Here is a 26,491-nt window from a genome sequence, read left to right as displayed (position 1 = left end):
CGGTGACTGCAGCTCTGGAGGCAGGCTGAGCACCTATGGTCCCATCCCCTGAGGCACACAGTGAGGATGAGTCCCTGGGGGGATGATCAAATGAAGTCCTCTTCTGAGGGCTCAGATGGTCTCCCGTCAGACTCTTCTACTCCAGATGAGCAAAGGAGGTCTCTGCCAGAGGACCTAATCTTCACAGGTTTTGTGAGGCTGATGGTGGAGGCCATCCCATTCCAGCTTTTAACTGAAGAGGATGCCATGCATAAAATGCTTGAGATCCTTCAGTTCGAGGAGTCTCCTAAGGAGATCATGGCAGTCCGGATACATGAGATCCTTAAGGATTTGCTGCTGAGGATTTGGGAACACCCCTTCACAGTGCCTCCCTTTAATAAGAAGGCAGATGGGGTTTACCTCGCTAGAAGGCGATATAGTTGCAATGGAGAAGGTACAGAGAAGGGCAACCAAACTGATAAAGGGGATGGAACAGCTCCCCTATGAGGAAAGGCTGAAGAGGTTAGGGCTGTTCAGCTTGGAGAAGAGACAGCTGAGGGGAATATGATAGAGGTCTTTAAGATCATGAGAGGTCTTGCACAAGTAGATGTGAATCGGTTATTTACACTTTCGAATAATAGAAGGATTAGGGGGCATTCCATGAAGTTAGCAAGTAGCACATTTAAGACTAATCGGATAAAATCCTTTTTCACTCAATGCACAATAAAGCTCTGGAATTTGTTGCCAGAGGATGTGGTTAGTGCAGTTAGTGTAGCTGGGTTCAAAAAAGGTTTGGATAAGTTCTTGGAGGAGAAGTCCATTAACTGTTGGAAACAGAATGCTGGGCTTGATGGACCCTTTGTCTGACCCAGCATGGCAATTTCTTATGTTCTTAAAGTTGTATGAACTGTCTATGGGCTTCTGTCTGCTCCAGATAGAAGGCTAAGGTTGGCTTGCAGTCCAAACTGTGCAGTGCTCATTTGCCTTGGTGTGATTGGTGCCTGGGAAAGAAAATTGGTAGGATGATTGACTGGTTAAGATGAAAATCCATCACCAATTTAGGCAGGAACTTAGGGTGCGTATACAAGACCACCCTGTTATGATAAAACTTAGTCTGAGGTGGATAAGTCACTAAGGCCTGGAGCTCGCTGACCCTGTGCATTGAAGTGACCGCCACCAAAAGTATAAACTTCCAGGTCAGACACTTCAGGACACAGGTGCGCAGCAGCTCAAAAGGAGCTTTCATCAACTAAGCTAACACCACATTGGGGTTCCAAGACACAGTGGGAGGCTTAGGGGAAGCTTCAGTTGAAGCAGGCCCTGTACAAAACATACAACTAAAGGCTGTACAGAGATGGGTGTACCATCTACATCATGGTGGTATGCGCCAACTGTACTAAGATGAACTCTGTCAGAGTTGGCTTTTAAGCCAGCCTCTGAAAGATGTAAAGGTAATAAAGCAGTTTTTGTGTGGGGCAGTAGAACTGATCGAGGGCCTTCTGCTCACATCACATGGAAAATTTCCTCCACTTCAGTCCGTTGGACTTTCTAGTGGAAGGCTTTGTAGAATCCACCAGGACCTGAGACACATTCTCAGAAAGATCAAGCAGCTGCAGGATTAACCTCTCAACATGCAGGCCATAAACGACAGGGCTTAGAAGTTGGGATGCCACATCCTATCTTGATCTTGCATGATGAGATCTGGGGAATTCCCCAGACTGATCGGTTTCTGGATGGATAATTCCCGCAGGAGTGGAAACCAGACCTGTCTTGGCCAATGAGGGGCTATGAGGATCATAGTCCCCCTGTCCTTACGAAGCTTTAAGAGAGTCTTTGCCACTAAGGGAATTGGAGGATACGGAGACAGAAGACCCTTTTCCCATTGACAGACCAGGGCATCTGAGACTGGTTTGCCATCTGACCTGACCTTCCTGTTGCAGGGGGATGTGAACAGATCTACATCTGGGCTCCCCCAGAGGCGGAATATCCAATTTGCTACCCCCTGGTCCAGGGACCACTCGTAGGGTCTGAAGGCTCAATACAGCCTGTCCACAACTATGTTCTCCATCCTGGCCAGGTATATGGCCCTGGGCACTACCCCATGAGACAGAACCCAAGGCCAGATCTGGACTGCTTCTTGACACAGGAGGTATGATCCCATGCCTCCCTTCTTGTAGACATCCCACATAGCTACTTGGTTGTCAGTCTGGATCAGGACAACTTTGCTGGACAGCTGACCTCTGAAAGCCCAAAGTGCATACCTGATCACCCAGAGCTCCAAGAAGTTGGGTGGACCATAAACCCTGGGTGCCATCCTCATGAGCTCCCCACCCCAGGGTGGATGCATCCATGGTTAACATAGTTTGAATTGGGAGACTCCGAAAGGAAATCCCCTGTTCTAGATTAGAGCTTACCTGCCACCAGGACAAGGAGTCCCTGAGAGATGGGTTGACTCGGATTCAATCCTGGAGCTCTGAGTGGCCTGGTGCCACTGTGACCTAAGGGTCCACTGGACTCTGCGCATGTGTAAGCGTGCTAAAAGAGTAATTTGGAAGGTTGCAGCCATGTGGCCCAATAGCCTCAACATGTGCCAGGCTGATACCTGCTGGCTCTGTTGAAATTCTGCCACAATAGTCACAAAGGTGATGGCTCTCTGACATGGAAGAAAGGACTTGGCCTGAGTCATGTCATCAGGGCTCCTATGAGATCCAATTAAGGTGACAGGCTGAGATGGGACTTTGGCTGGTTGAGAACAAACCCTAGTGACTCCACCACCTAGATGGTCAAGTGCATGGACCTGGTGGCCCCTGACTGAGACATGTCTTGACCAATCAATTGTCCAGATATGGAAAAACATGCACTCCCAGTCTGTGGAAGTGTGCCATGACCACGGCCAGCCATTTTGTGAAGACACGTGGGGCAGACGTGAGCACAAATGACAACACCCAGAACTGAAGTTCTGTTTTCCCACCACGAATCTGAAATGCTTCCTATGACCTGGGAAGATTACAATATGGGTGCAAGCAGCCTTTAGATTGAGGGAGCATAGCCAGTCCCCTTTTTGCAAAAGGGGGATCAAGGTGCCCAGGGAAAACATCTTGAACTTTTCTTTTTTTAGAAATTTGTCAAGTCCCTCAGGTCTAGGATGGGATCTAGTCCTCCTGTTCTCTTTGGAATCAGGAAGTACCTGGAGTAGAATCACCACCCTCTTTGTCCTAGTAGTATGGGCTCAACTGCTCTGGATGTTAAGTGGGAGTAGACCTCTGTTCATAGTACCTTCTGATGTGCTACTGCTCCCCAAAGTGAGCATGGAGGGCAATTTGGTGGAACACCCAATAGATTTAATTGATACCCCTGGTGGATGATGGATAGAACCCACTGGTTCAAGGTTACATTGGGTCATCACTCTGTGGTGGAAGAATGGGTCAGAGAGTGCTTGGCCCTTCTAAGGGCAGATTTGACCACCACTAACTGGTGAGGAAACTGATGCTTATAGAATCCAGAAGCCTTAAGAAGAACATAAGAAATTGCCATGCTGGGTCAGACCAAGGGTCCATCAAGCCCAGCATCCTGTTTCCAAGAGAGGCCAAACCAGGCCACAAGAACCTGGCAATTACCCAAACACCAAGAAGATCCCATGCTACTGATGCAATTAATAGCAGTGGCTATTCCCTAAGGAAACTTGATTAATAGAAGTTAATGGACTTCTCCTCCAAGAACTTATCCAAACCTTTTTTGAACTCAGCTACACTAACTGCACTAACCACATCCTCTGGCAACAAATTCCAGAGCTTAATTGTGCATTGAAACACTTGCATGGATATTTCAATAAAAACAATCCCCCTATCTGTAGAACTTTCAATCTTAATAATAAGAAATGACGTCTCCTTTTTTTGTGTCTGTTTCGACATATCTGGGTATCCCCTAACTTTCAAATTGTAAAATTCAACAAGACGATATTTGAAAAACATCCTTAAAACCCAATCCCGATCGGGTTCTAAAACAAAGGTTACAATTAAGGTTGCTGCTTTCACTAAGTCCGTATGTTTCCAAAATTTGAGAGAAATCTAGACTAGCTGAAATTGTATCCATAACTTGTTTCCCTTCCTAATTTAAATTGGGCACCTCCTGTTTTTTTCTCTCCTTCGCAATTATCCATTTTCTTAGTTGAGAAAATGCCATTGAATAAGGAGATGTAGATGATTAAATACTCCTATATAATGTATAGGCCACTCTAATAGGAATAGATTGCTGTAATCTCTGCTTTGGTAAATTGAAATATGATTAAATTATGTTTTGCTTAAAATAATGTATACACCTTAGATCAATCATGATTATAGTGGACTACTTATAGAAAGAGAGGATATCAATTCTTTATGTAATAATGTATTATTGCTTGTCTAAATTCTTTTTCTTTTCCTGAACAAGAAATTTCTTGTAATGATTTGTTTAAAAATGAATAAATAAAGAATTAAATAATTGTACATTGAATGAAAAAGAATTTTCTCCAATTTGTTTTAAATGTGCTACTTGCTAACTTCATGGATTGCCCCCTAGTCCTTCTATTATCCAAAAGTGTAAATAACAATTCACTTCTACTCATTCAAGACCTCTCATGATCCTAAAGACCTCTATCATATCCCCCCCTCAGCCGTCTCTTCTCCAAGCTGAACAGGCCTAACCTTTTCAGCCTTTCTTCATAGGGGAGCTGTTCCATCCCCTTTATCATTTTGTTTACCCTTCTCTGTACCATCACTATATCTTTTTTGAGATGTGGCGACCAGAATTGTACACAGATTTCAAGGTGCGGTCTCACCATGGAGCTTTCTGTTTCTTTTGATAAGAATAGATAGGGCATTGCTGTTGCCATCCTGCTATCCTTGGAGAACACCTGTTACAGGTAAGCAACTCTGCTTTATCTTCCTGCGACCAGGCTTTAGGGCTGGACTCAGCCCTGGATTTGTCAATAGGCACCCATTCTGTGCCTAGAGTGGCATGCAAACATTTAGGGGCAAGCTGGCTAAGATTTGCCACCTTCCAATTCTGGTAGATCTCATTAATCAAAGAGCAGCCCCCTGCTACTCTGTAACAGACCCTTACAGAAGATGGAGGGGTGAAAACAAGTGTTTAGATGCAGCAAAATCCTAAATCCATCCCTGGCTGAACCCTGACACCAGGCCTTGCCCACGGCACCATGACCTGCCCACAGCACCTGGCCCAAGCACCACACTTAGGCCTCAAGACTGGCACCAAGCCTTGGTATCCGGCCCAGGCCTAAGCCTAGGTGAAAGGCCTGGCGTTAAGGCTTGATCCCTCTGAAGGCCTGTTTTTATTATTATTATTTTTTAAAATGCAACAAATACAAAAATACCAAAACCAATTTTGGATATTTTTATAGGATACTATTTTTGGTTCATTCCATTTAGAATGAAGTGAATACTGAATATGGCCTCATTTGTTGCATTTTTTGCATTCATTAAAAACAAGTGCACATCATTAATCTCTTTAGAAGTATCCAGATACTGCTGCAAAGAGAACTTTTGTTTGGCTCTTTCTTGAGACTTTTTCCCAATTCTTTTCTAATGGAATATGATAGAAGTAAATGAAATAGTGTGGCAAAGTTCCCATGACATTTCATCGGAAGAAAATAAAATAACAAGATTGTACTGCTTGGAGTACACAAAATGTCATGCTTTATCTCCCTTCTTCTCCACACTCCACACTCCCACACACACATCTAGTCAATCCCCCTGCCCTAGCTGATTCTCTCTCACCCCCAGCAATCCCTCAAGTCACCCAGCTAATCATCTCATTTCCAGATCCTTCTCAACCCCCTAGCCATCCCCTCTTACACTCCTCTGTCCCTATCACACACCTCCCCCTCTCTGTCCCTCACATGCATCCAGTCAGTACCTCTCTCATCCCTAGCTGTTCTTCTCACTCACACCCCTGTCTCTTCCTCACCCCTCATACACATACATCTCCCCTTTCTCACTCCCAAACCTTCTCACCCTCTCTAGCTTCTCTCAGCTCACAGCCAATCCCCATCCCTGACAATTCTTATTCTCTGCCAAACCCTCATCCTTTCATCCATCCTCAATCAATCATTCTTTCATCCCCCAGCCCTTCTCCATTACCCTCTTCCAGTGGAAAACCCAGCCCTTCCTCACCATTCCCTAGACCATCCTCACCCTCCTTTCTGCTCCCCCTCTTGCTCATTACATTCTCTAGCTCCCATCTCTCACTGCTACTTATCTGGGCTGCCAAGAGGATGAGGAGAACAACATTGCAATTAGAATTCCTTTGAGTCATTGTTATTTTCTGTGAAAGTCATAATTTCTGTTTAAATTACCTAGACAGAGTACTTTATATTAGAGATGTGCATCAATTTTTGTGTTCGTGTCATTCCTCGTTTTTCGTCCGCCATGAAAAATTTCGGGTTTTTTCGGTTCAGGTCTTTTTTTTCACGAAAAATCGATTTTTAGTTAGCGCGCGCTATCTCCCCGTTAGTGCGTGCTAACTCCCCATTAGCGCGCGCTAACAAAAAACATTAGATTTTGTTACTTTTTGTTACTCCTGTTAGTGCACACTAATCGGAAAAATGATTTTTTGCAAAAAAACGGGGAAATCCCGATCTTTTTCGGGCTCCCTGAAACATGCCGAATTGGACAATTTTGTTGAAATTTTCCAATTCAGCAAAAACTAATGCACATCTCTACTTTATATAAGGTTAAGAAAGGTCTTAGTTCAGATGTGTGAATAACACCATTTTATTTTATTCCTAGAAGTATATTTATGTGACAAGATACATGGTGACAGTCATGCTGTGTTTGTGTTCAAATGCTTGGAAAAGAAATGAAGGGCACTGAATATTTAAGTATGGATAATTCTATATTTAACTGAGGATACAAGACAGGAAATAGGAGACACAAAATACCTTATTTTTCATAGGTTTTCCAAAAGCTAAAGAATGGAAATAATCCATGATACAAGAGGTCCAATCTTCATCCAGTTTAGGCTATATAATTATTTTATTTTATATATAATTTAAATTGTGTGTGTGTGTGTGTGTATGTGTATACATGTGTATACATAAATGTAACTTACATATATGATTAACATATTTTTTTTCTATACAGACTTGCTTCTCTGCCAATGAACTTATGAAGATCTTTTTACAAAACAGTTATTCTTCTGTTTCTAAAGATCAATTTAAGCAAATCAGTCCTGCGATTATTCAGCAAATATTAAGCTGCTCGTGTCAACTCACTAGACACCAGCATACAAATCATAAACCAACAACACTAGAAAGTGAGTTACAGTATATTTTTCCTCTGGGCTAATTGTGGTTATTAAGGGCAAGGGTAACAGGAATTAAAATCTGTACACACCATTTGTGTTTATTAATTATGAATTCATTGAGTACATAAATAAATTCCTGTACATTTCTACATTTGGAAGAATATAAGTCCATTTCTTAAAGTCTGTAATTCCAGACAAGAATAAAAATGATACTGTTAGAAAATAAATCTTTGTCATTTTTTATTTGCAGTACTATAATGCAAACAAATATATTTCCAAAGGATATAAACAAAAAACCTGTATGTTAGCATTCAAACTTTTACATATGTTGGGACAATAGTTGAAAATAATGAGTATTTACATGCATAGAAAATTCTGTATCTTAGATGTTGTCTATGCTATTGGTTCAGAAACCACTGGCATAGACAAAATGAGGAGTTGTGGATGGGCAGTCGAGATGAGCAGTATGGTTTTTATCTGATCTATATTACTCTGTCTTGGGGGACTCCAAGCCAGTCAAATTTTCAGAATATCTGCAGTAAATATGCGTGAAATAGATTTACATGCGCTGACTCCATTGCATGCAGATTTATTTCATGCATATTCCTGGTGGATATCCTGAAATCCTGATTGGTTGAGGATCTCCCAGGATAGGTTTGAGAATCACTGGTTTACCTTACTAACTTAATTGCTTCCTCAAAATGACCTCTTGTAGTATTTATTTATTTATTTATAAATATTTGATATTTCACCTTTTCCTAAATTCATCTCAAGGCAGATCACAATAAAAATTATAAGAAACTAATCAATCAAATCAAAGGCACTTAAAATGAGGTTAGAGTAATATACAGATATGGCTAAAGACAAGAGGTAGATTGTAAGAAGCCATCTAGGTTAAAATAGAGCATATATTAGATAATAGATTCCAGTGGGTAAAATGGATATCAAAAATATAAAGTTGGGTATAAGAGTTCAGATGCATATATACTGTAAAAATGCAAGCAATTTGTGCTGAGGTAGTAAGGAAACAATATCAATTTCACAGAAGCAGGATAATATCCTGATCATATTGAAATCATTGTTCTACTGTATATGGAAAAGATTAACTTTCTCCAAAACATCATGATATGACACTATGAACATAATTAATCATAGTTTTTCCTATAGACTTATGACAGAAGAAACCATCTGATAAATTAGGTCTACTGTCACTTGCAAACTTATATAGAATGTTTTGTCATTCTTCAAGACTACCTATGCCACAACTATAGTTAGTATATAGATATAATATGGACTTCTGTACAAAGTAAAAAAAAAATCAATTTGCTTAACCCAGTTTTCAATAAACTATTAGTTGTAGAAAATTTGTCATCTTCTTATGTTAAGATAATTGTCTAGGCTCTTTCCGTACATACTGGATATGATGTCTTATCAGTACCTGTTATTAAGGCAGGTTTTGGAGGTATGATATAGTTTCCTTTCTCAGCTATGCTAAGCATCTTTATAAAATAATTATACCTTTTTAGAATGTTTTTCTTTTTGTGAGTATTATTAGAGGTGGGTATTTGTTTGCAATGAAATAGGGAATACCAATGATATTTCCCATTTCGTTGTATTTCAGGAATTAAAAAAAAAACATAAGAAAAACCACAAAATGTCATATATTTTTTCCTATTGTTTTTTTTTTTTGGGAGGAGGTTAAAAAAGCATGTTATGAAAAAGCCACCACCCAGAATCCGCCCCAACCCTTCCCATTTATTAAAATATGGAGCTCTCCACACCATAGCTCACCCTCCAGACGCTCCTAGGATTCAACAAAAATCCCTGGTGGTCTAGCGGGGGACCCTGGAGTGACCTCCCACTCCCGGGCTGGCAGCTGCCATTAGGTAAAATGGCACCAGCTCCCCTTTGCCCCTGTTAGGCAGCTGCTGTCACATGGTAAGGGCAAAGGGCAGCCGACACCATTTTGAGTAATGGCAGCTGCCAGCCTGGGAGTGGGAGGTTGTTCCCTGGACACCACCCCCCCTCCCTCCCGCTGGACCACCAGGGATTTTTGGTGAGTTTAGCAGGGGGCCTGGAGGATGGGCAGGGGGGTACATGTGGGGGCCTTCATATTTTAATAAACTGGGGCAGGTTCTGGGGTTGTGTTTGTTTTGTTTGTTTTTAAATGAAACGGGCAACACATTTTTTAAAAGCTATCCAGAGGTGGACCTGAAATGGCCCACCTCCGGAATGAAAACAAAATCACAACAAAATTTTTGCAGACTACTACCCCTAATTATTATTATTATTACTTTTGTTTTCAGAGTATGGCTACAGCATAATTGCCGTGTTACTTCTTACGGTGGGCTCTATGTTCGGTATCACCCTCATTCTGTTTGTTTCTTACAAAGAGACGTACCAGCTCATTTTACAGCTGTTTGTAGGCTTAGCTGTTGGGACACTTTCTGGTGATGCCCTGTTACATTTTATTCCTCAGGTAATGAGCAAATCTGCATTTCTCTTTTTAATGTTAGATTACTGTGTAATAAAACTACACAATAAGAAGGGACTCGGGTCCCCTATGATTCCACAGCCATGACGAGGGCTGTACAATCTGGCCCTCCCCAGGGAATTCTCTGCTCCTTCCAGAATTGCTATCAGAGACCCTGGGCCAGGTTGAAGTGGACGTGATGGTGGCAATGACCCATCTTCACCCCATGCCAGTCTGGGATTGGAACTAGGAGGAGGGCAACAGTGGCACAGCGTCCTGAGCTGCATCCTTCTCTTCTGCTTTCCAGGACCGGAGTGTCAAATTTTGAACTATGTGGGGAACTATAATGCTGCCCAGTTCAACATGAAACACTCTGGCACTGAGCATCAGATGAGGAAGATTGTGGCCCGGGGTGCTGCTCTGCCACTGTCATCGTCCTACTATCAAGCTCAGTTCAAAGGCTAAAGGCAGTCAATATTATGCGGGGAGAGGTTTAAGATGTGTGTGTGTGTGTGTGAGGGGTGTAAGAGAATTAGGTGTTTGGAGGTAAGAGAAATGGGAACAGAGGAAGGATGTAATGAGTAAAGGGAACAAATTTGAGGAAGATAACCTACACACTGCAGGTCGATATTCAAAAGCCATTTAGATGGACAATGTAATAGTTATCCATCTAAATGGCTTACCCGGCTATATTTAGCCCTTATCCATCTAAATTCTAGCTGGGTAACTAATTACCCAGCTAGAATTTAGCTGGGTAAGAAAGGGGCATTCCGGGGCTGGGTGGGGGGCGTTTTGAAGCATATAACTTATTATACAGCTAACTCCAATATTCAGAGTTAGCCACTTAAACAATGCTAACTAGCTGAGCCGCACAGCAGCTGGAAAAGAACTTCTTGGTTTCTAATAGAGATACGCATTCATTTAAAAAACTAAAAGAAACAAACCAAAACGAAAACTATGGCTGTACATATCCCTGGTTTCTGATGGTTTGGGCAGTACAAAAGATTCTGTGCTTAGGGAAGAAGGGGCAAGGAGAGGAAGGCTAAATCAAGGCTTCATTACTTATGTTTTTTCTTTTACTTAATTTGCTTTTTAGATACTTAACTTGCATGATCATAATGAGGAAGAGGACGAGAACTCCCATGAAGATAATGAATATATTTGGAAACTGCTGGCAATAATTGGAGGCATTTATGTATTTTTTCTTCTAGAAAAACTTTACTTACTTCTATTATCAACTGGGCAGGTAATAGTTCCTTTTTATAAATTTCTTCTTTTTTAAACTAAATTTTACATTGCAGTATGACACATTTAAAATATAGTCATTAGAGGGGATATTTTCTAACAGCCTGCATAAGAAGATAATCAAAATTGCACATAAGACACCAATTTTCAAAGCAGTCTGGTGCACCCAAATTTGCTTATAGTCACATGGATTTACCGAAATTTGGGATGAGCAATTTTGTCAAAGGCAATTTCTGGGCATAAAGAATTATTTTATCCACAGAAGTCCTTTTGAAAATTAACCTATTTATTTATTTATAAATGTTATATTTCATCCAGTGCAGATTACAAATATATAGGCATAAAATCCACATAACAATACTAATACAATAAATAAATAAAAAAATACAGACTAAAACATACACTTCAGCCAAAAAAACTCTTACAATATGGAGGCCCATATTCAAAAGCCATTTATGTTGCACGTCCCGGCCACGTGGGTGCCATAACCAGGCCTGCAAACCTTGCACTACCCTCAACCAGCTCCAGTCTCGCCACTGCCTCTGGTTCCCGCTGTAACCGTCGCTCACCACGGCCCTCCACTGTTTTCTTTACGCCGCAGGCCTCGCAGCAGAGCTTCGCCGGGGTTCTGCACCTTCGACCTTCTCGGCCCCACCCCTAGGCGCACGTGCGGCCCACGTCTTGCTATTTAAAGGGCCAAGTGCGGGGAACCCGATCTGGATGTGAAGTGATGAAATCACTTAGCTTGACCATAAATAGCGATGCCCTGTCCCCAGGACCTTGCCTTGGCAATCGGGTCGACACCGTGATGTTCTAAGTTTGCCTAACCCTGTGTTCCAGCGTTTCCTTGTTCCTGAGTCTCCGTGTGTTCCTGTATCCTACTTGGATAGTACCTCCTCGGACTGATCTCTGGTACTGACCTCTGCCTACCTGACCATTCTCTCGTCTGCTGCCTGGAACTGACCTCTGTCTGCCTGTCCATTCTCTTGTCTGTTGCCTGGAACTGACCACTGCCTGCCTGACCATTCCCTTCATCTGCCACCTGGAACTAACCCTCTGTTGCCTTGACTACACTCGGACTAACCTTGGTATTGACCCCTGCTTTGGCTGACCACTTCTGGACTGATACTCTGGCTCTGACCCTTGCACTTCACTCGGACACTCTCTTCTGGCCTACTGAGGCTACCAGACTAACCTGCTCGGGATCCACCAGCGGCCTTCACCTGACTAGACCCACAGGCGCTGCCTGTGTCGCCTGGAGAACCTTCCTGAACTGTTACCTCCCTGAGGTCTCCAGAGCTTCCAGTTCGGATCTGGTCCATCACCTCTACATCAGCTGCGCACCCTTGCTCGTGGTGGGCACACCCCTCCGTTACTTCTCCGGGAGGCCATCCGAGGCCCACCTAAGTCCAGGCAGTCCGAGTACCCAAGGGCTCAACCTGCGGAAACCTTGGACTGTTATTGGCAAAGCTCCAGCTAGCCTCTGTATCCTTGTGAGCTCCACCTCCTGGTGGCAGGTCCAACCAGAGGGCCATACCAATCCTGCACCAGGCCAAAGGTTCACCTCCCTTGGTTGCCAAGGCCATGGACTTGGTGGCATCTCCTGCCTTGCAGGCCATCCCTGGTTTGGTCAATCATGTCCGAGAACAACAATGGATCATGGAAGTGTTGGCTTCCTCCATGGAAAAGATGCGTTCTCAATTGGAGGAATCTGCCATGTCCAACCCAGGGGCTCTTGCCTATACCTCGCCCTCACGGGCACCGCTGGCCCTCCCAGCTCCACCCCATTTCAATGGAGATCCTCACCTCTGTCAAGGCTTCATAAACCAATGTTATTTGCAGTTCTCACGGCAACCCTCGCTATTTCCCGATGAGGCAACAGAAATCATATTCATCCTCTCACATCTTAAGGGGAAGGCCCTGGCATGGGCTTCCCCACTCTGGGAGCATTCTGACTCAATCCTTCGCCAGCTCCCTCAGTTCATCTCCATCTTCCAATGCACCTTCGAGGACCTAGGCCAATAGGCGGTTGCTGGCCACCATCTACTCCACCTCTATCAAGGCTCGCGCTTGCTTGCTGAATATACCATGGAGTTTAGAACTCTAGCGGCTGAGTTAGGTTGGCAAGAAGACTGCCTGTGGGCACTCTACATTGAGGGACTGTCTCTGGCCCTTAAGGATGAACTGGCTGCCCATGAGATCCCCGTATCTCTGGAAGACCTGATCTCCCTGGTCGGTAGAATCGACTACTGCCTTCGTCAACGGCATCAGGAGGTAAGGGTTCTTTGACCTCCTGCCCTACGATCACCCCGTTCGGAGAGTCCTCGGTTGAAGGCCTTACCAGCGGCCCCTCAACCTCCTGAGGAGCCTATGCAAATCAACCGCGGCCACCTGACCCCAGAGGAATGTCTGCAATGCAGAAAATCAGGACTCTGCATATATTGTGGTGGTTCCGAACACCTTCTCCAGACTTTCCCTGTACATCTGGGAAACCCCAAAGCCTGAGCCCATTGGGGGTCCTGAGCTTGGGTGCTACAGTTTCTGGCCGTCAACTGTTGATGCCTATCTCCCTCCTTAGGGAGTCATGTCCATTCGCCACCATCACCCTCGTGGACACTGGGATGAGTGAAAATGTCATTATGGAAGAGATCGTCAAGCTCTTGCAGATACCAATCCAACCTCTGGAGATACCACTCCGTATCGCCTCAATTCCCCGATCATATCACTCACTGTACCATGGCCATTCGCCTCACCATTGAGACTCTCCATGACAAGGAGATCTCCTTCCTGATCTTGAAATGATCAACACACCCCATAGTCCTTGGACTTCCTTGGCTCCAGTTACAAGCACCCCACTTCGACTGGCAATCCCTGCAACTCACCCAGTGGGGCCCCCAATGTCAAACCCACTGTTTACGGCAAATGTCTCCATCTGTGACAGTTTTAAGCTCTACAACCCTTCCTGGCTTACCTGTTCCATACTCAGAATTCAAAGACGTGTTCTCCAAACAAAACGTTGATAACCTGACTCCACTCCGAGAGTTTAACTGCCCAATAGAACTCCTACCTGGAACCATGCCTCCCAAGGGCAGAACCTATCCCCTTTCACTCCCAGAAACCCAAGCAATGTCAACAAACATCAAGGAAAAATTGGCCAAAGGGTTCATAAGACCCTCTAATTCTCCTGCAGGTGCCGGGTTCTTCTTTGTCAAGAAGAAGGATGGCTAAGACCATGTATAGACTACAGAGGTTTGAACGCAGTAACCTGTAAGGACCAGTACCCACTACCACTTATTAGTGAACTGTTCGACCACCTACAGGGCGCACAAACTTTTACTAAATTGGATCTCCGGGGAGCATATAACCTAATACGGATTCAACTGGAAGACATCTGGAAAACCGCCTTCAACACAAGAGATGGTCACTACGAGTATATAGTAATGCTCTTCAGACTTTATTTATTTATTTATTTATTTATTTATTTATTTATTTATTTATTTAGTGCTTTTCTATAGCAGCATTCGAGATAAGGATCACATCATGCTGGTTTACATTTATCAGGGGGTGAAAATGCAAATAAACTCAAACAGTAACAAGTGAAAGGAAACTCTGAAGTTACAATAAAACAGGGGTGTTCAAAACTGGGAGGAGAAGGAAAGGCAATAGGAATTTAACGGAACGAGCAATTGTTTGCAATGTTCAGAGAATGTCTGATTGTAGTTGTTGGCGAATTAATGGTCAGGTGAGGTCTGGAAAGGCTTGCTTAAACAACCACATCTTAAGCCTCATTGAGGCCTAAGACTTTGCAACGCCCCTGCAGTCTTCCAGCAGCTAATGAACAAGATTTCCCAGGACCTTTTGTACCAGAGGGCCATACCAATTCTGCACCAGGCCAAGGGTCCACCTCTAGCTCAACGATTTAGATGGATAAAATAATAGTTATCCTTATATTGGGTTACCCGGCTAAATTCAGTCCTTATCCAGCCATTTATTTATTTTAAAATGTTTCTAGACCACTTATAACAACAAAAATATACTAAGTGGTTTACAGTAAATAAAACATAATAAAATACATTTAATAAATTAAACAAAACACAACAGAAAAACATTAAAATAGCATTAAAAATTACACAAGCAACAGTACATTAGGTCCTATGTGAGAAGGCCTGCTTAAACAAATGAGCCTTAAGAAGCTTCCTAAACACTTTTATATCTCCACAGGCACATAATGCCTTGGGAAAAGAATTCCACAGTTTAGGCCCAGCCATCATGAGTGACCCACCCCATGTCTCCTGCAAATGAGCAGAATGAATAGAAGGGATCGCTAACAATCCCTTATCAGTAGAGCACAAACCGCGCATTGGGGTATACTTATATAACAATTCAGCTAGATGAAAAGGTCCATTTAATTTTAGAACTTTAAAAACAAGCACCAAAATTTTAAACTCCAGCCAGAATTTTACAGGCAACCAATGGAGTACCATAATCCAAGGTGTGACATAATCCCATCGCTTTCCCCCAAATATCATACGGGCCGCAGAATTCTGCAAAATCTGTATGGCTCACAATGAATCCGCTGGCAAACCAATGAAAAGAGAATTAAATAATCAACATTAGACATTACAAGACCTGAACTACGGTTCAGAAATCATCCTTGTCAAGTACGTATTTCAGGTGTTGCAGCAATCTCAATTTAATTTGAAAATGATTCTTAAATATTAGCCGACTGTCAAACAAAACAAGATTAAGCACAGAGTTTTTAAACTGGATATCAGTGTCTAGTAATGACAAAGAATCAATATTTTATTTCATCAAATAATGATGACCATGAGAGAAGCATATTGCTTCAGTTTTTCGAGCATTCAGTATTAAATGTTTTCCTTCATCCAGTCATTAATTCATTGCCTACAATCTGTAATACAATTTATAGATGCTAAAGGATGACCATTTGTAACAAACTTTAACTGCAAAACATCTGCATAAAACCTGAAAATTATAGACTGTGATTCCAGAATTGAGCAAAATGGTCTTATATAGAAATTAAACAACACCTCAGCTAAGATCGAACCAAGTGGTACCCCACAAGAGGCAGAACCTGCTGTTTTCTAATTTCTAAAAATGACCTAAACCAGGCTAGAACAACCCCATCTATGCCTATTTATTTTAGCCTGTCAAGTAAGATAGTATGATAAACTGTATCAAATGCCGATGAAACATCAATGAAGAAAGCAGTAACTGATTCTCCCTTATCAAACTGCAAAAGCAAAAAATCAAGCATAGAATGAAGCAATGTTTCAGTGCTATATTGTTGCCTGGATCCGCATTGATATTTATGCAATATTTGATTTTCAGTAAGAAAGTCCGTTAACTGAGAATAAACTATTTTTTCCAAAAGTTCCAACTATTTTTTCCAAAAGTTCCAAAAGTTTCCAAAAGATTACCCAGAGTTACAATGTTTGAAAAGTGAGACCCCACCTTGAATACTGTGTACAATTCTGGTCGCCACATCTCAAAAAAGATATAGTTGCGATGGAGAAGGTACAGAGAAGGGCAACCAAAATGATAAAGGGGATGGAACAGCTCCCCTATGAGGAAAGGCTGAAGAGGTTAGGGCTGTTCAGCTTGGAGAAGAGACGGCTGAGGGGGGATATGATAGAGATGTTTAAAATCATGTTATGATCTGGAGGGTCGTGAACCCTTGGACCAATGGGAGGTTAGTATACCTTAGGAGATGGCTCCTTTGGTTCCCCCATCGGGTGGCGAGGCGGAACCGAAGATGGAACCGGCTGGTCCTTCAGTGCTGAAGGCTGGGGACAGTCATTAAGAGGGCGAAGAAACGTGACATTGGAGCAGAGCCAACTGGATCTTCGCCACTGGAAGCCCGTGGCCCCCCCGGGAGGAGCCCGGACTGCTGGGACTTAGGTGGGCCCTTGAAAACGGGTGGTCTAGAAGAAGTCTGAGGTCGAGTACCAGAGGAACACTGCTTGCCAGTCTGAGGTCACACACCGAGGGATCACCACTTGCCAGTCCGAAGTCACACACTGAGGAATCACCGCTTGCCAGTCCGAAGTCACACACCGAGGAATCACCAAGAAGAAGCAGGAACCAGGAATCAGGAACCCGAGGCACCAGAAGACTCACCGAAGCAAGCAGACTCGTAGCAAACAAGTTGCCAAGTTGAGGAGTGAGCAGTCTAGTCCATTAGAAACAGGTGCAGGCAGTTTGGAGGACGAGGCCCCTTTAAATCAGCCAAGGAGGCGCGGCCTCGTGCCTAAGGGCAGGGCGGCCATCTTGGATCCCGGAAGCCCTGCAGAACGGCCCGACGCCGACTAACTTTAAGCTAATGTAAAACTACGCTTCCAGAATTATTACCTATGTAACGCGGGAAGTGTTACTTAGGTAAGAGCTGAACTTGCATTAGAACTGATCGGGAAGAGTGATCCCGGTGCAGAGGGGCCAGTTTTGCAGGTAACAGGTGGGTGAGACGGTATCAACAAGGGGTTAGGGAAAGAGGTGGGGGGGGGGGCAGAGGAGGTACAAAGAAAGAATTTTTAAAAGGGAGGAAGGGGGAGGCTCGGGCCAGCAATGATCAATGACTGGAACTTTAAAACTTTTCCAGTTTTAAAGCTTGTGGGGGTACATACATGTGGTATGAGAGGGTGGGCATTGGGCTGGGAGGCCAGCAGTATTTTTTCCCTTCTGAAAGGCGCTGCTTACCCTGATATCTCTGAAGATATCCAGGTAAGTAGCAAATTATCCAACCACATGAGCCTGGATAACTTTAGGTCTAACTGGCCATATTCTATCATTAGCCAGTTAGAGTTCAAGTTATCTGGCTACATGTAACCGTATAACTTTAAACGAGTATATTCAGTGGGACATTTAGCCCATTGATTATACTGGACAAGTTATTTGGCTAACTGTAGCCGGAAAGCTTGCCCTTTAAATGGCTTCTTTATTACCCCCCAGGGAAGGTACTTTTATAGCTCCTTGCTGGGTTTTATGCAAATAAATGGCTTTAAATGTTAGACCCTAAATGTAAAAAGTTAGTTGCAGCTACATAGTGAAACTACTTTCAAAACAGATTTGACGATGACACAGAACATCGTAAAATGAAGTTGTATGTATGTGAACGTGCTTTGCCATTTTCATTTTTAATGCTTACATGCCCTGTGTACTACCTGTGAGGGAGCCTGACACTGATGTTCTCAGGAAACAGTCAATGGTGTTAGAAGGGAGGCAGTTTTATATCAAACAGAACAACTTTAGAGCAAACACTGTTCAGGCTCCCACCCTCATCAGAGCAAAGCAAGGCATGTTCTTAGCATTGCCAAGGGGGGATAACTCTTAAGCAGGAGATTTTCAGCATAAAATGCTTGAAGGTATGAATGTATATCTGGTACCACTGAACTAATATAACCTAGCAGGTAATGGCAGATACAGACTAATTGGCCTATCAAGTGTGCCCAGTCTTTCTGGTCTATAATGCTCAGGATATATCTCGGCTGCCAATTGTAAAAGCTTGACTGCTTATAGGATTTCAGTCCTTAATTTCTTCCTTTTTGGTTCTCTCTCATACTGGGTAGATTAGAATACATCCCACACCTAGCCCTTGCTCCTCTCCCTAGTGCCTTACCACCAATTTTTGTAATAATCTAAACATCTTAGAAAACTAGTGAGGCTGTCTATGTCCCTGAGGCTTTGCTGGACAGGACCTGTTCCCTACCGACCTGCCAACATTGCCCAGATGGTTTCTAAGGAGTTAAGGTGTACCAGTTCCCACCCTACTATTCAGTAACCTGTATTGTTGCCAGCTCATAGGGATGTTAATTCGTTTCTAACAAATGCCAAAAATGCAACAAATGAGGCTATGTGGCTTTTTCAGTTTGTCACAGACTTTTCAAGTATTTTTACATTTGTGGCATTTAAAAGAAAAGGGGGGTGGGGGGCGGTTTCTGAAAACTCTGGTTGGGTCTGCCTGAGTTTAAAAACGAATCCAGCCTGCCTAGGAGCTGGCCTGGTCAGGGTCTGTCCCAGAGCCTGCTGGCTAGGTCCTGCCATGGCAGGGGCAGGGAGCTCCCACCCTGGCTCATCTTACCCCCCCTTCCAGTTCCAAAAAGAGTAGGAGTAATGCCTAGTCACTCCCGACTAGATCCTGGCACTTTAAAAATGGTGCCATCTTCCTGGAAGATGGTGCCAAAGTGACGTCACTTCAGCATCTTCCACCGATGCAGCTGGTTCCATTTTGATGTACAGCCATGGAAATGTATGGCTGTACTTTAAAATGGCATGAGCCACACTGGTGGAAGGCACCAGAATGACATCATTTTGACGCCATCCTCCAGACAGATGTGCCATTTTTTAAATGCCAGGACCTGGGCGGGAGTAAATGGGCTTTCCTCCTGGAATTTTGGAACCAGATCCAAGAAGGGGGCATGTGGGGTTGGAATGGCACTCCACAGTCCCAGCACTTTTAAAAGGTGGGGGAGGGACTAGTCCCCGGCTCCAGCACTGCGTGCAACTTAGGACTAGGCCACAGTACCAGACCTGGCTTTCAGAAATATTTGGCTCAGGAAGGCCTAGCCAGGTCCACTGGAGACCTGTTTATTTTTTTATTGGTTCATTTTTTTTTTTTATGTTTTGGAGTTTATTCATGTTTAATGGTTTTTCATTTTTACAAATGAATCAAACAAACAAAAAAAAAAAAAACAACAACATTTAAAGGAACAAAGAAAATAAAAAAAACAACCCCTATCCAAAATGAAAAAAAAACAAACCAAAAGCTTTAGTGCTGTGTACATCCCCTACCAGCTCATACATCCTTTATCCATGCCTAGTCTTCTCCTTGTCACCTCTTATCAGGCATGAGCCAGCCTTGAACTGGAGGTCTAGGGGTGCTAGGGCTCATTCTATTTGAAGGAGCTATTTGGCATTCTGGAGAGGTGTCGTGTTTGTATTCTGCTAGCGAGGAGTGCAGCAAGGGGTAGGGAAAAACTATCCTGGCAAATCTGAGTCGGCTCCCACTTGACCAATCAGAACATCGAATACAAACAAACGACACAGTTAGCTGGCTGGAAGATAGTTTTCTAGGAGTCCAAATAGTACCTGCAGGGAGAATGGACCCTTGAACTCCCAGGCTACCAGTTCAGGATTAGCCCATGCTTGATACTGCTTCACTTGCCTCGGATCATGAAGAAATCAAGAATGAGTTGTTTTCCATATTGCACCCACATAAGCTTATTTTCACGCCTGTCCTCTATAATCTCTCTCAAGCATGCTTGAATTTTGTCAAGGTTTCAGTTGCCTCTACCTCTACATGTAGGCTATTCCAGGTATTTACTAACCTCTTGATAAATAAGTATTTTCTCATGTTTCTTATTAACTTTCCTCCCTTTAACTTCTTAATCATGATTCCTTGTCCTTCAATTTCCTTTTCTATGCAAAATTTCACTTTGCCATACTTTATTAAAGACTGGCATATATTTGAATGTTTCTATTATTTCCTCCCCTTTCTCTTCTTTCCTCCATTTTGGGGTGAATTTTTCAAAACATTTACATGCCTAAAATTAGCATATTTGTGTGTCATTAGCTTGTATTCGTGTACATCCTGATTTAAAAAGATCAGTCTCACTTGCACGTGTAAAAAAAGGGGTGGTCTAGGGGTGTTCTGGGGCAGGTCCATGAGCTACATGTGGAAGCTGCTGTTTTATAAGGGGCATATTCACGTGCATTTATCACCTTATTTGCATAATTTTCCAGCTGCTGATTATCTTGTGCAATTGATATCAGGCTCATCTATTGTTTACTGTTGGTTGGGGGAAATTTAGCGTGAAGAATTTAGGTAGGTCTCCATGACCTGGAAAAAGACTGATTGCTCTGTTGAAGGTTTTGGCATACCGGTGATTTCAATTTTGCGCGCATGTTTTAAAATATATCGACTTCCGTGCATAAGCAGGGTTTTACGTGAACATGCTATGATTTTTTTCACATGCAAAATATACTTGCATATGTGTTTAAAAAAGGAAGGAAAAGTATTGGGCAAATTTTCAAAGGGCCGCATGCTTAAAAATTGGGACTTACATGCATAGCCAGGCCCTGCGCCCGCCACACGCATTTTCAAAAGGGCCCGGCCACGCACGTAAGTCCCGAAATGCGCACAAATGTCAGGCCCTGAAAAAGGGGTGGGCCGAGCAGGGCAGAGGCCGGTGCGTGCATGTTATAAAATTGGCGCATCCATGTGCATGTGCTGGAAACCACGTGCACCTGCGCTGCTTTGAAAATCTACGTTTATGTGCTTTCAATGCATTCAAATACGCACTTTCAATGTAATGCAGGTATTCCTACATAATCATACATATATGAATATGTTTTGAGGTAGGCGTACAATTTTATAATCTGCTCATATTTCATACAATAGGTTATAAAATAGTGTCACAGATCCCTGGGTGGCTATATACATGCATACATGGGGCCATGCAGATTTGTTTGACAGTTACTCTCTTTGAGTGTCATAAGCCTCTCTTTGTAGGGTTTGTATTATAGGACTTCTATAATTTTAGTAGCCTTTTTCTGAATCACTTCCATTCTCTCAATATCCTTATAAATACATGGCCTCCAGAAATGAACACAGTACTCAAGATGGAGTCTCACTAGTGACCTATAGAAAGGCAATGTTACCTACTTTTTTCCATAGTATAGATCACAGGAAATGTGTTACCACCTTCAAGAAGCATTTAAACATCTATTTGTTTAAGCAGGTATATGATTAAGCATGTTATGGTAGCATTTCTTGTCATGTTCTATTTATATTTGATTTTTTGTTGTTTTTAAGATTACTTTTTGGATGTTTTCATTTTATTATATATGTTTTAATCTATACCACTTAGACCATTGGATATAGTGGTTTAGAAATGTGTAAAAAAATCTGGATCTATCCTGATGTAATTAAGGAAACGCAGCAGCGTAGGAAAGATTTTCTAGCTATGAAGCAAAGGGTTATCGATTTGGGTGCCCGTTATGTATTAAAATTTCCCTGTAAATGCTGCATTAGGTATCAAGAGAATAATTATGTTTTCTTTGACCCTAAGCAACTGCAGGATTTCCTATTAGGCTATTCCCAAGAAGTCTCCGGAGTGTGATCGACTAAAAATTAATGGTTGCTTACCTATATAGTAATAAATGTTTATTTTTGTTCTGTAATTTTCTTGCCCCAGAATTTCCTATATTTAGGTGCATAATCTGGAGGGATTTTCTAGTTTATATTATATGTTACTTTATCCTGGTTGGATGATATAAAAATGTGTATACCAGAAAATGTACTGAATTTCATTACAAGTGATTCACGTAATTTTGAAAATTAAAAAAAAAAAAGAAATGTGTAAAAAAAATAACTAGTGAGATCTCACATTCAGTATTCTGCTCAGTTCTGCAGCTTGGAGGTCCTGTTGGCAGTCATGTTTATACCATGACTCAGGACTGTCATAACCTTATAAGCCTGCTTCCCTGTAAACTCCTCACCTTAGCTTGGATCTAACTTTAGCCCTTGCTATGATCATCTGTGTTCTTGGCCTTTTATTCTTGTTTTGTTCTCTTCTCTGTACTTGGCCTGTTCCTTCTGGCCTTCTGGCTCTGTGTGTTTGTGTTGTTTGTTCTGTTTTGTTCCTGCCTTGTTTTTGTCTGCTAGTTGGCATTCTCATTGCCAGAGAATGTGGTTAGTGCAGTTAGTATAGCTGTGTTTAAAAAAGGATTGGATAAGTTCTTGGAGGAGAAGTCCATTACCTGCTATTAAGTTCACTTAGAGAATAGCCACTGCCATTAGCAATGGTTACATGGAATAGACTTAGTTTTTGGGTACTTGCCAGGTTTCTTATGGCCTGGATTGGCCACTGTTGGAAACAGGATGCTGGGCTTGATGGACCCTTGGTCTGACCCAGTATGGCATTTTCTTATGTTCTTATGTTCTCATGTTCTTGTGTTCTCATGTTCTTGTGTGTGCTGGTCTTCTTGCTGTCTTGTATTTTGTTTTATCTGGTTTTGTGGGCACCCTTTTGTTCTTGTTCCTGCTGCAGCTTTGCCCTTTTGTAGTGGTTGCATTCTAGTCCCATGCCAGCACCTCCAGTGAAGTCTTACCGGCCACCAGAACCTGAAGGCTGAACCCAAGGGGGATGTGGCCAGTCAGGTAGAAGGTACTGTCCTGCATAGCCTATTCTTGGCTCCAGCCTGCTTCTGCCCTAGCAGTTACCCCATTATCCAGCAATGGTGCCCTGAGTAAACCTTTTTGAATCTTTCTTCCTTTTCCACTGAAGCTGGAGTGGAAGGAGGAGACCATTGACTCTATCTTTTATTTTAGAAAATTACCACTACGTAAACTCTATAATAATCTAAATAGCCAGCAATACAAGGGTGGTCATTGTCCACCCTCCTGGGTCCCCTCTGTGAGTGCTTACATTTCCACTAGAACTTCTCTTTCTTACTGTATACTTGTACTCTCTGCCAGACAAAACCAGCTGCTAGTCTGATTCTGTCATCACAGTATGATTTAAATAGCTACCATTACCAATGAGCCTTTCAGGGATGAATCTTCTAGCTTCTTTTAGGAATATGCATTTGTAAGCAAATGAAATAAAAAGTGCAATGAAAGACCCTTGTTTTGTTTAATTTGCAAATGAAATGAAAATATCCCACCAAAATTCGGAGTTTTTTCATTTTTTTTTTGTTTTAAGAAATAGCATGAGCACTTTGCCAATAGCTCTCACTATTCCTGAATACCACACACTATTTTCTAAAATAAAACAAAAGAGAACACTACATAGAAATGAAATTTGGTGACAAAACCCTCCTGAAACAAAACAAATGTTTTTGGCCAGGTAGTTTCTTTAAGAAATTGGTCAAATTGTGTAGCTATGCTGGCCATTTTCACACTAGATTTCTGCTAGGTGTACAAATTCATAACTGTATGTGCCTGCTTGAATTTAGAAATTGCACACAACTAAAAACAAGTCTGACTGAGATATGTGCCCAACTGTTTGGGCTTTTGTTTTGCTAACTTTTGAAAACTGATTCCCAAATAAAGAGAGGCTGCTTTTACATTAATTGGGCAATATTGCAAATCTAATTGTAGAACATTTTTGTCTAACAGGACCTTTCTTTGGTTAATGGACATGTGGGACATTCACATGACCTTCCAGTGGAATCTGATTTGAGTCAACAATCAGGGAGAAGCAAATCCACTTCAACCATACAGCTGGTATTCTACTAATCTATATTGCCTTGCTAGCATAATTTACTTCTTTACAAACAGTGTAAACTCTTATGAGAAATGTTTTTTGTCTCAATGTAGACATTAAAATAAGTTATTATTTTAGCTGAAAGTAAATAAAAATTAAATACAAATCCAGAAAATGTAATTAATTAATTAGGGGTAGATATTCAAAAGCCATTTAGACAGATAACTGGAAAGTTAACCGTCTAAATGGACAAACCATGATTTTAAAACTCTTTTCCAGCTAGAATATAGCCAGGTAAGTCGAGGGCATTCTGGGGGAAGGCAATAGGCATTACCGGAAGGAATGGAGTTAGCCAGGTAACCTAACCAACTAACTCTGGCCACACTGTAGGGCAGGTCTAAAGTCAGGCAGATAGACCTATCTGGCTAACTCAAAGGTTATCCAGATAAATGACAACTTTTGAATACTGGTATCATTTATCTTGATAAGCCTTATTCAGCTAAATTATTATCTGCATAAAGTACATCTGGATAAGTGATAGGCATTTCAGGGGCATTCTGGGGCCCAGTTGAGTTAGCTGAATAATATATTTGGCTAACTGCAATATTTGGAGTTAGCTGAAAAAGTTATTTGGCAACTCAAGATGTAACACTGAATTCCTGCAGTTTACATGAAAAATAAAATGCTGCTTCCCATTTTACCCCCGAAAATCCAAATGCATATTTCCTCTGTCTAGTTCCTGGGAAGCAAGGCAACCTGTCACAATGTGTTTGCTTCCTAGGAACAGAAATCTTTGAAACAGTATCAAGTAACTTCTTACACACTAGAATCTGATTGTATTATGCAGCATATGATGTGATATTATTATTATTTTAATTCACTTCCCCATCACTGGAGATTACCTTTGGCAACTGCAGAGGTGGGGAAAACATTTCTGTAGCTCCAGAACCAGATCTCCTTCCACTGGGAAATAGCAAGAGCTATAAGGCCCAAAGCGAGCCTCACACTCAAAAACCAACTGTCTGCATTAATAATAAAAGATGTGCATTTATTTTAACCAGATTTGCAAAATGTGATGAATAAGGGCCAAATCAATTCATTTGGGCTCCCCCAAAATTAAACAAATCTTATTCATTTAATTTGGTTAAAATTTCTGGTCAAACCAAGGCCTAGGCCAGAGGCTGAGCCTCGTGTAGGCAATAGGCCAAGGCCTAAAGCAGGGGCCTCAGCTGAGATCGGAGCAAAAGCACAGGATCCCCCCCCCCAAAAAAAAAAACAAAAAACTTTTTTGCCAGGTTCGGGAAATTTCAGTCCACTTAGCTGATCCATTGGGTATCTGATGCCATGGTCAGGCCGGGACCTGAAGCCTGGGCCTTGGCTCAAGCCTAGGCCTGATGCCAGGGCCCAGTCCAGAGGCCAGGTCCCAACACCTGAGCTTGACCCAGACCCAATGCTGGAGCCCGACCCAGAGGCCGTGTCCTGGCGGCAGGGCCTCACTCCAGGGTCAGGCCCAGATCCTGAGGCTAAAGCACTGGCCATGTAAGTCCTCTTCTTGTCTTCTTTCTTTTGCAAATGATGGCATCCACTGGGGACATGCTGGAGTATATTAACTCTAGCAAGTTCTCCTTAGCAGAGGGAGCCATTTTGCTTTATGGCACTGTGCTATACAGCAACCGAATAGCAAAATGGCACCCTCCGCTGAGGAGGATGCACTGGAGTTAATTTAGTCTGGTGTGTCCCCAGCAAACGCAGTCATTTGCAGAAGAAAGTAGAAAATAAGAGGACCTACATGGCCAGCGCATCAGCCTTGAGGCCTGGGCCTGGGCCTGATTCTGGGTCGAGCTCTGTGGAGCTTACAATCTAGTCAAGACATACAGATAAGACAAGACTTTTTAGAAGTTTTTTGTGAGGTGGGTAAATTGATAAATTATCTTAAAGAGTAAATCTGCAGTAATTCAGGACTCTACCCTAAGGGAAGGGTGAGTGAGGGGCAGGAGGAGAGAACATCCCACAAACTTACCCACACAGCATCTCTTTAAACAAAGATAGCATTCAAAGGTATTAAGTGGATAACTCACAAGTAATCTGATTAAATGCCAACTTTTTGAATATTGGGGTACTTATCCAGCTAGATTTTAGCCATATAATTCATCATCTGGCTAAAATCTAGCCAGATATGAAAGAGGCGTCGCAGGGCGGGCCTAAGTTATCAAGTTAACTTATTTGATTTTCAGTTGTATCCAGATAAGGCATCTGGATAACTTTA

General features: G+C 42.4%; 1 protein-coding gene across 1 annotated transcript in view; it reads left to right on the top strand.

Annotated features, from left to right (window-relative positions):
• The window catches only part of SLC39A12 (solute carrier family 39 member 12), a 114,555-nt gene that overhangs the window by 38,249 nt on the left and 49,815 nt on the right, over positions 1–26,491 (top strand). Inside the window, exons 5-8 of the mRNA XM_029588748.1 lie at positions 7,119–7,290; positions 9,588–9,760; positions 10,851–11,000; positions 24,138–24,245. Coding sequence (XP_029444608.1) covers positions 7,119–7,290; positions 9,588–9,760; positions 10,851–11,000; positions 24,138–24,245 — 603 coding nt within the window. The remainder of the gene's footprint in view (positions 1–7,118; positions 7,291–9,587; positions 9,761–10,850; positions 11,001–24,137; positions 24,246–26,491) is intronic.

The sequence above is a fragment of the Rhinatrema bivittatum genome, chromosome 2, assembly GCF_901001135.1.
Source record: "Rhinatrema bivittatum chromosome 2, aRhiBiv1.1, whole genome shotgun sequence".
Classification (NCBI taxonomy): domain Eukaryota; kingdom Metazoa; phylum Chordata; class Amphibia; order Gymnophiona; family Rhinatrematidae; genus Rhinatrema; species Rhinatrema bivittatum.
Note: the sequence above shows the minus strand (reverse complement) of the source record. Positions and strands in the feature narration are given on the sequence as shown.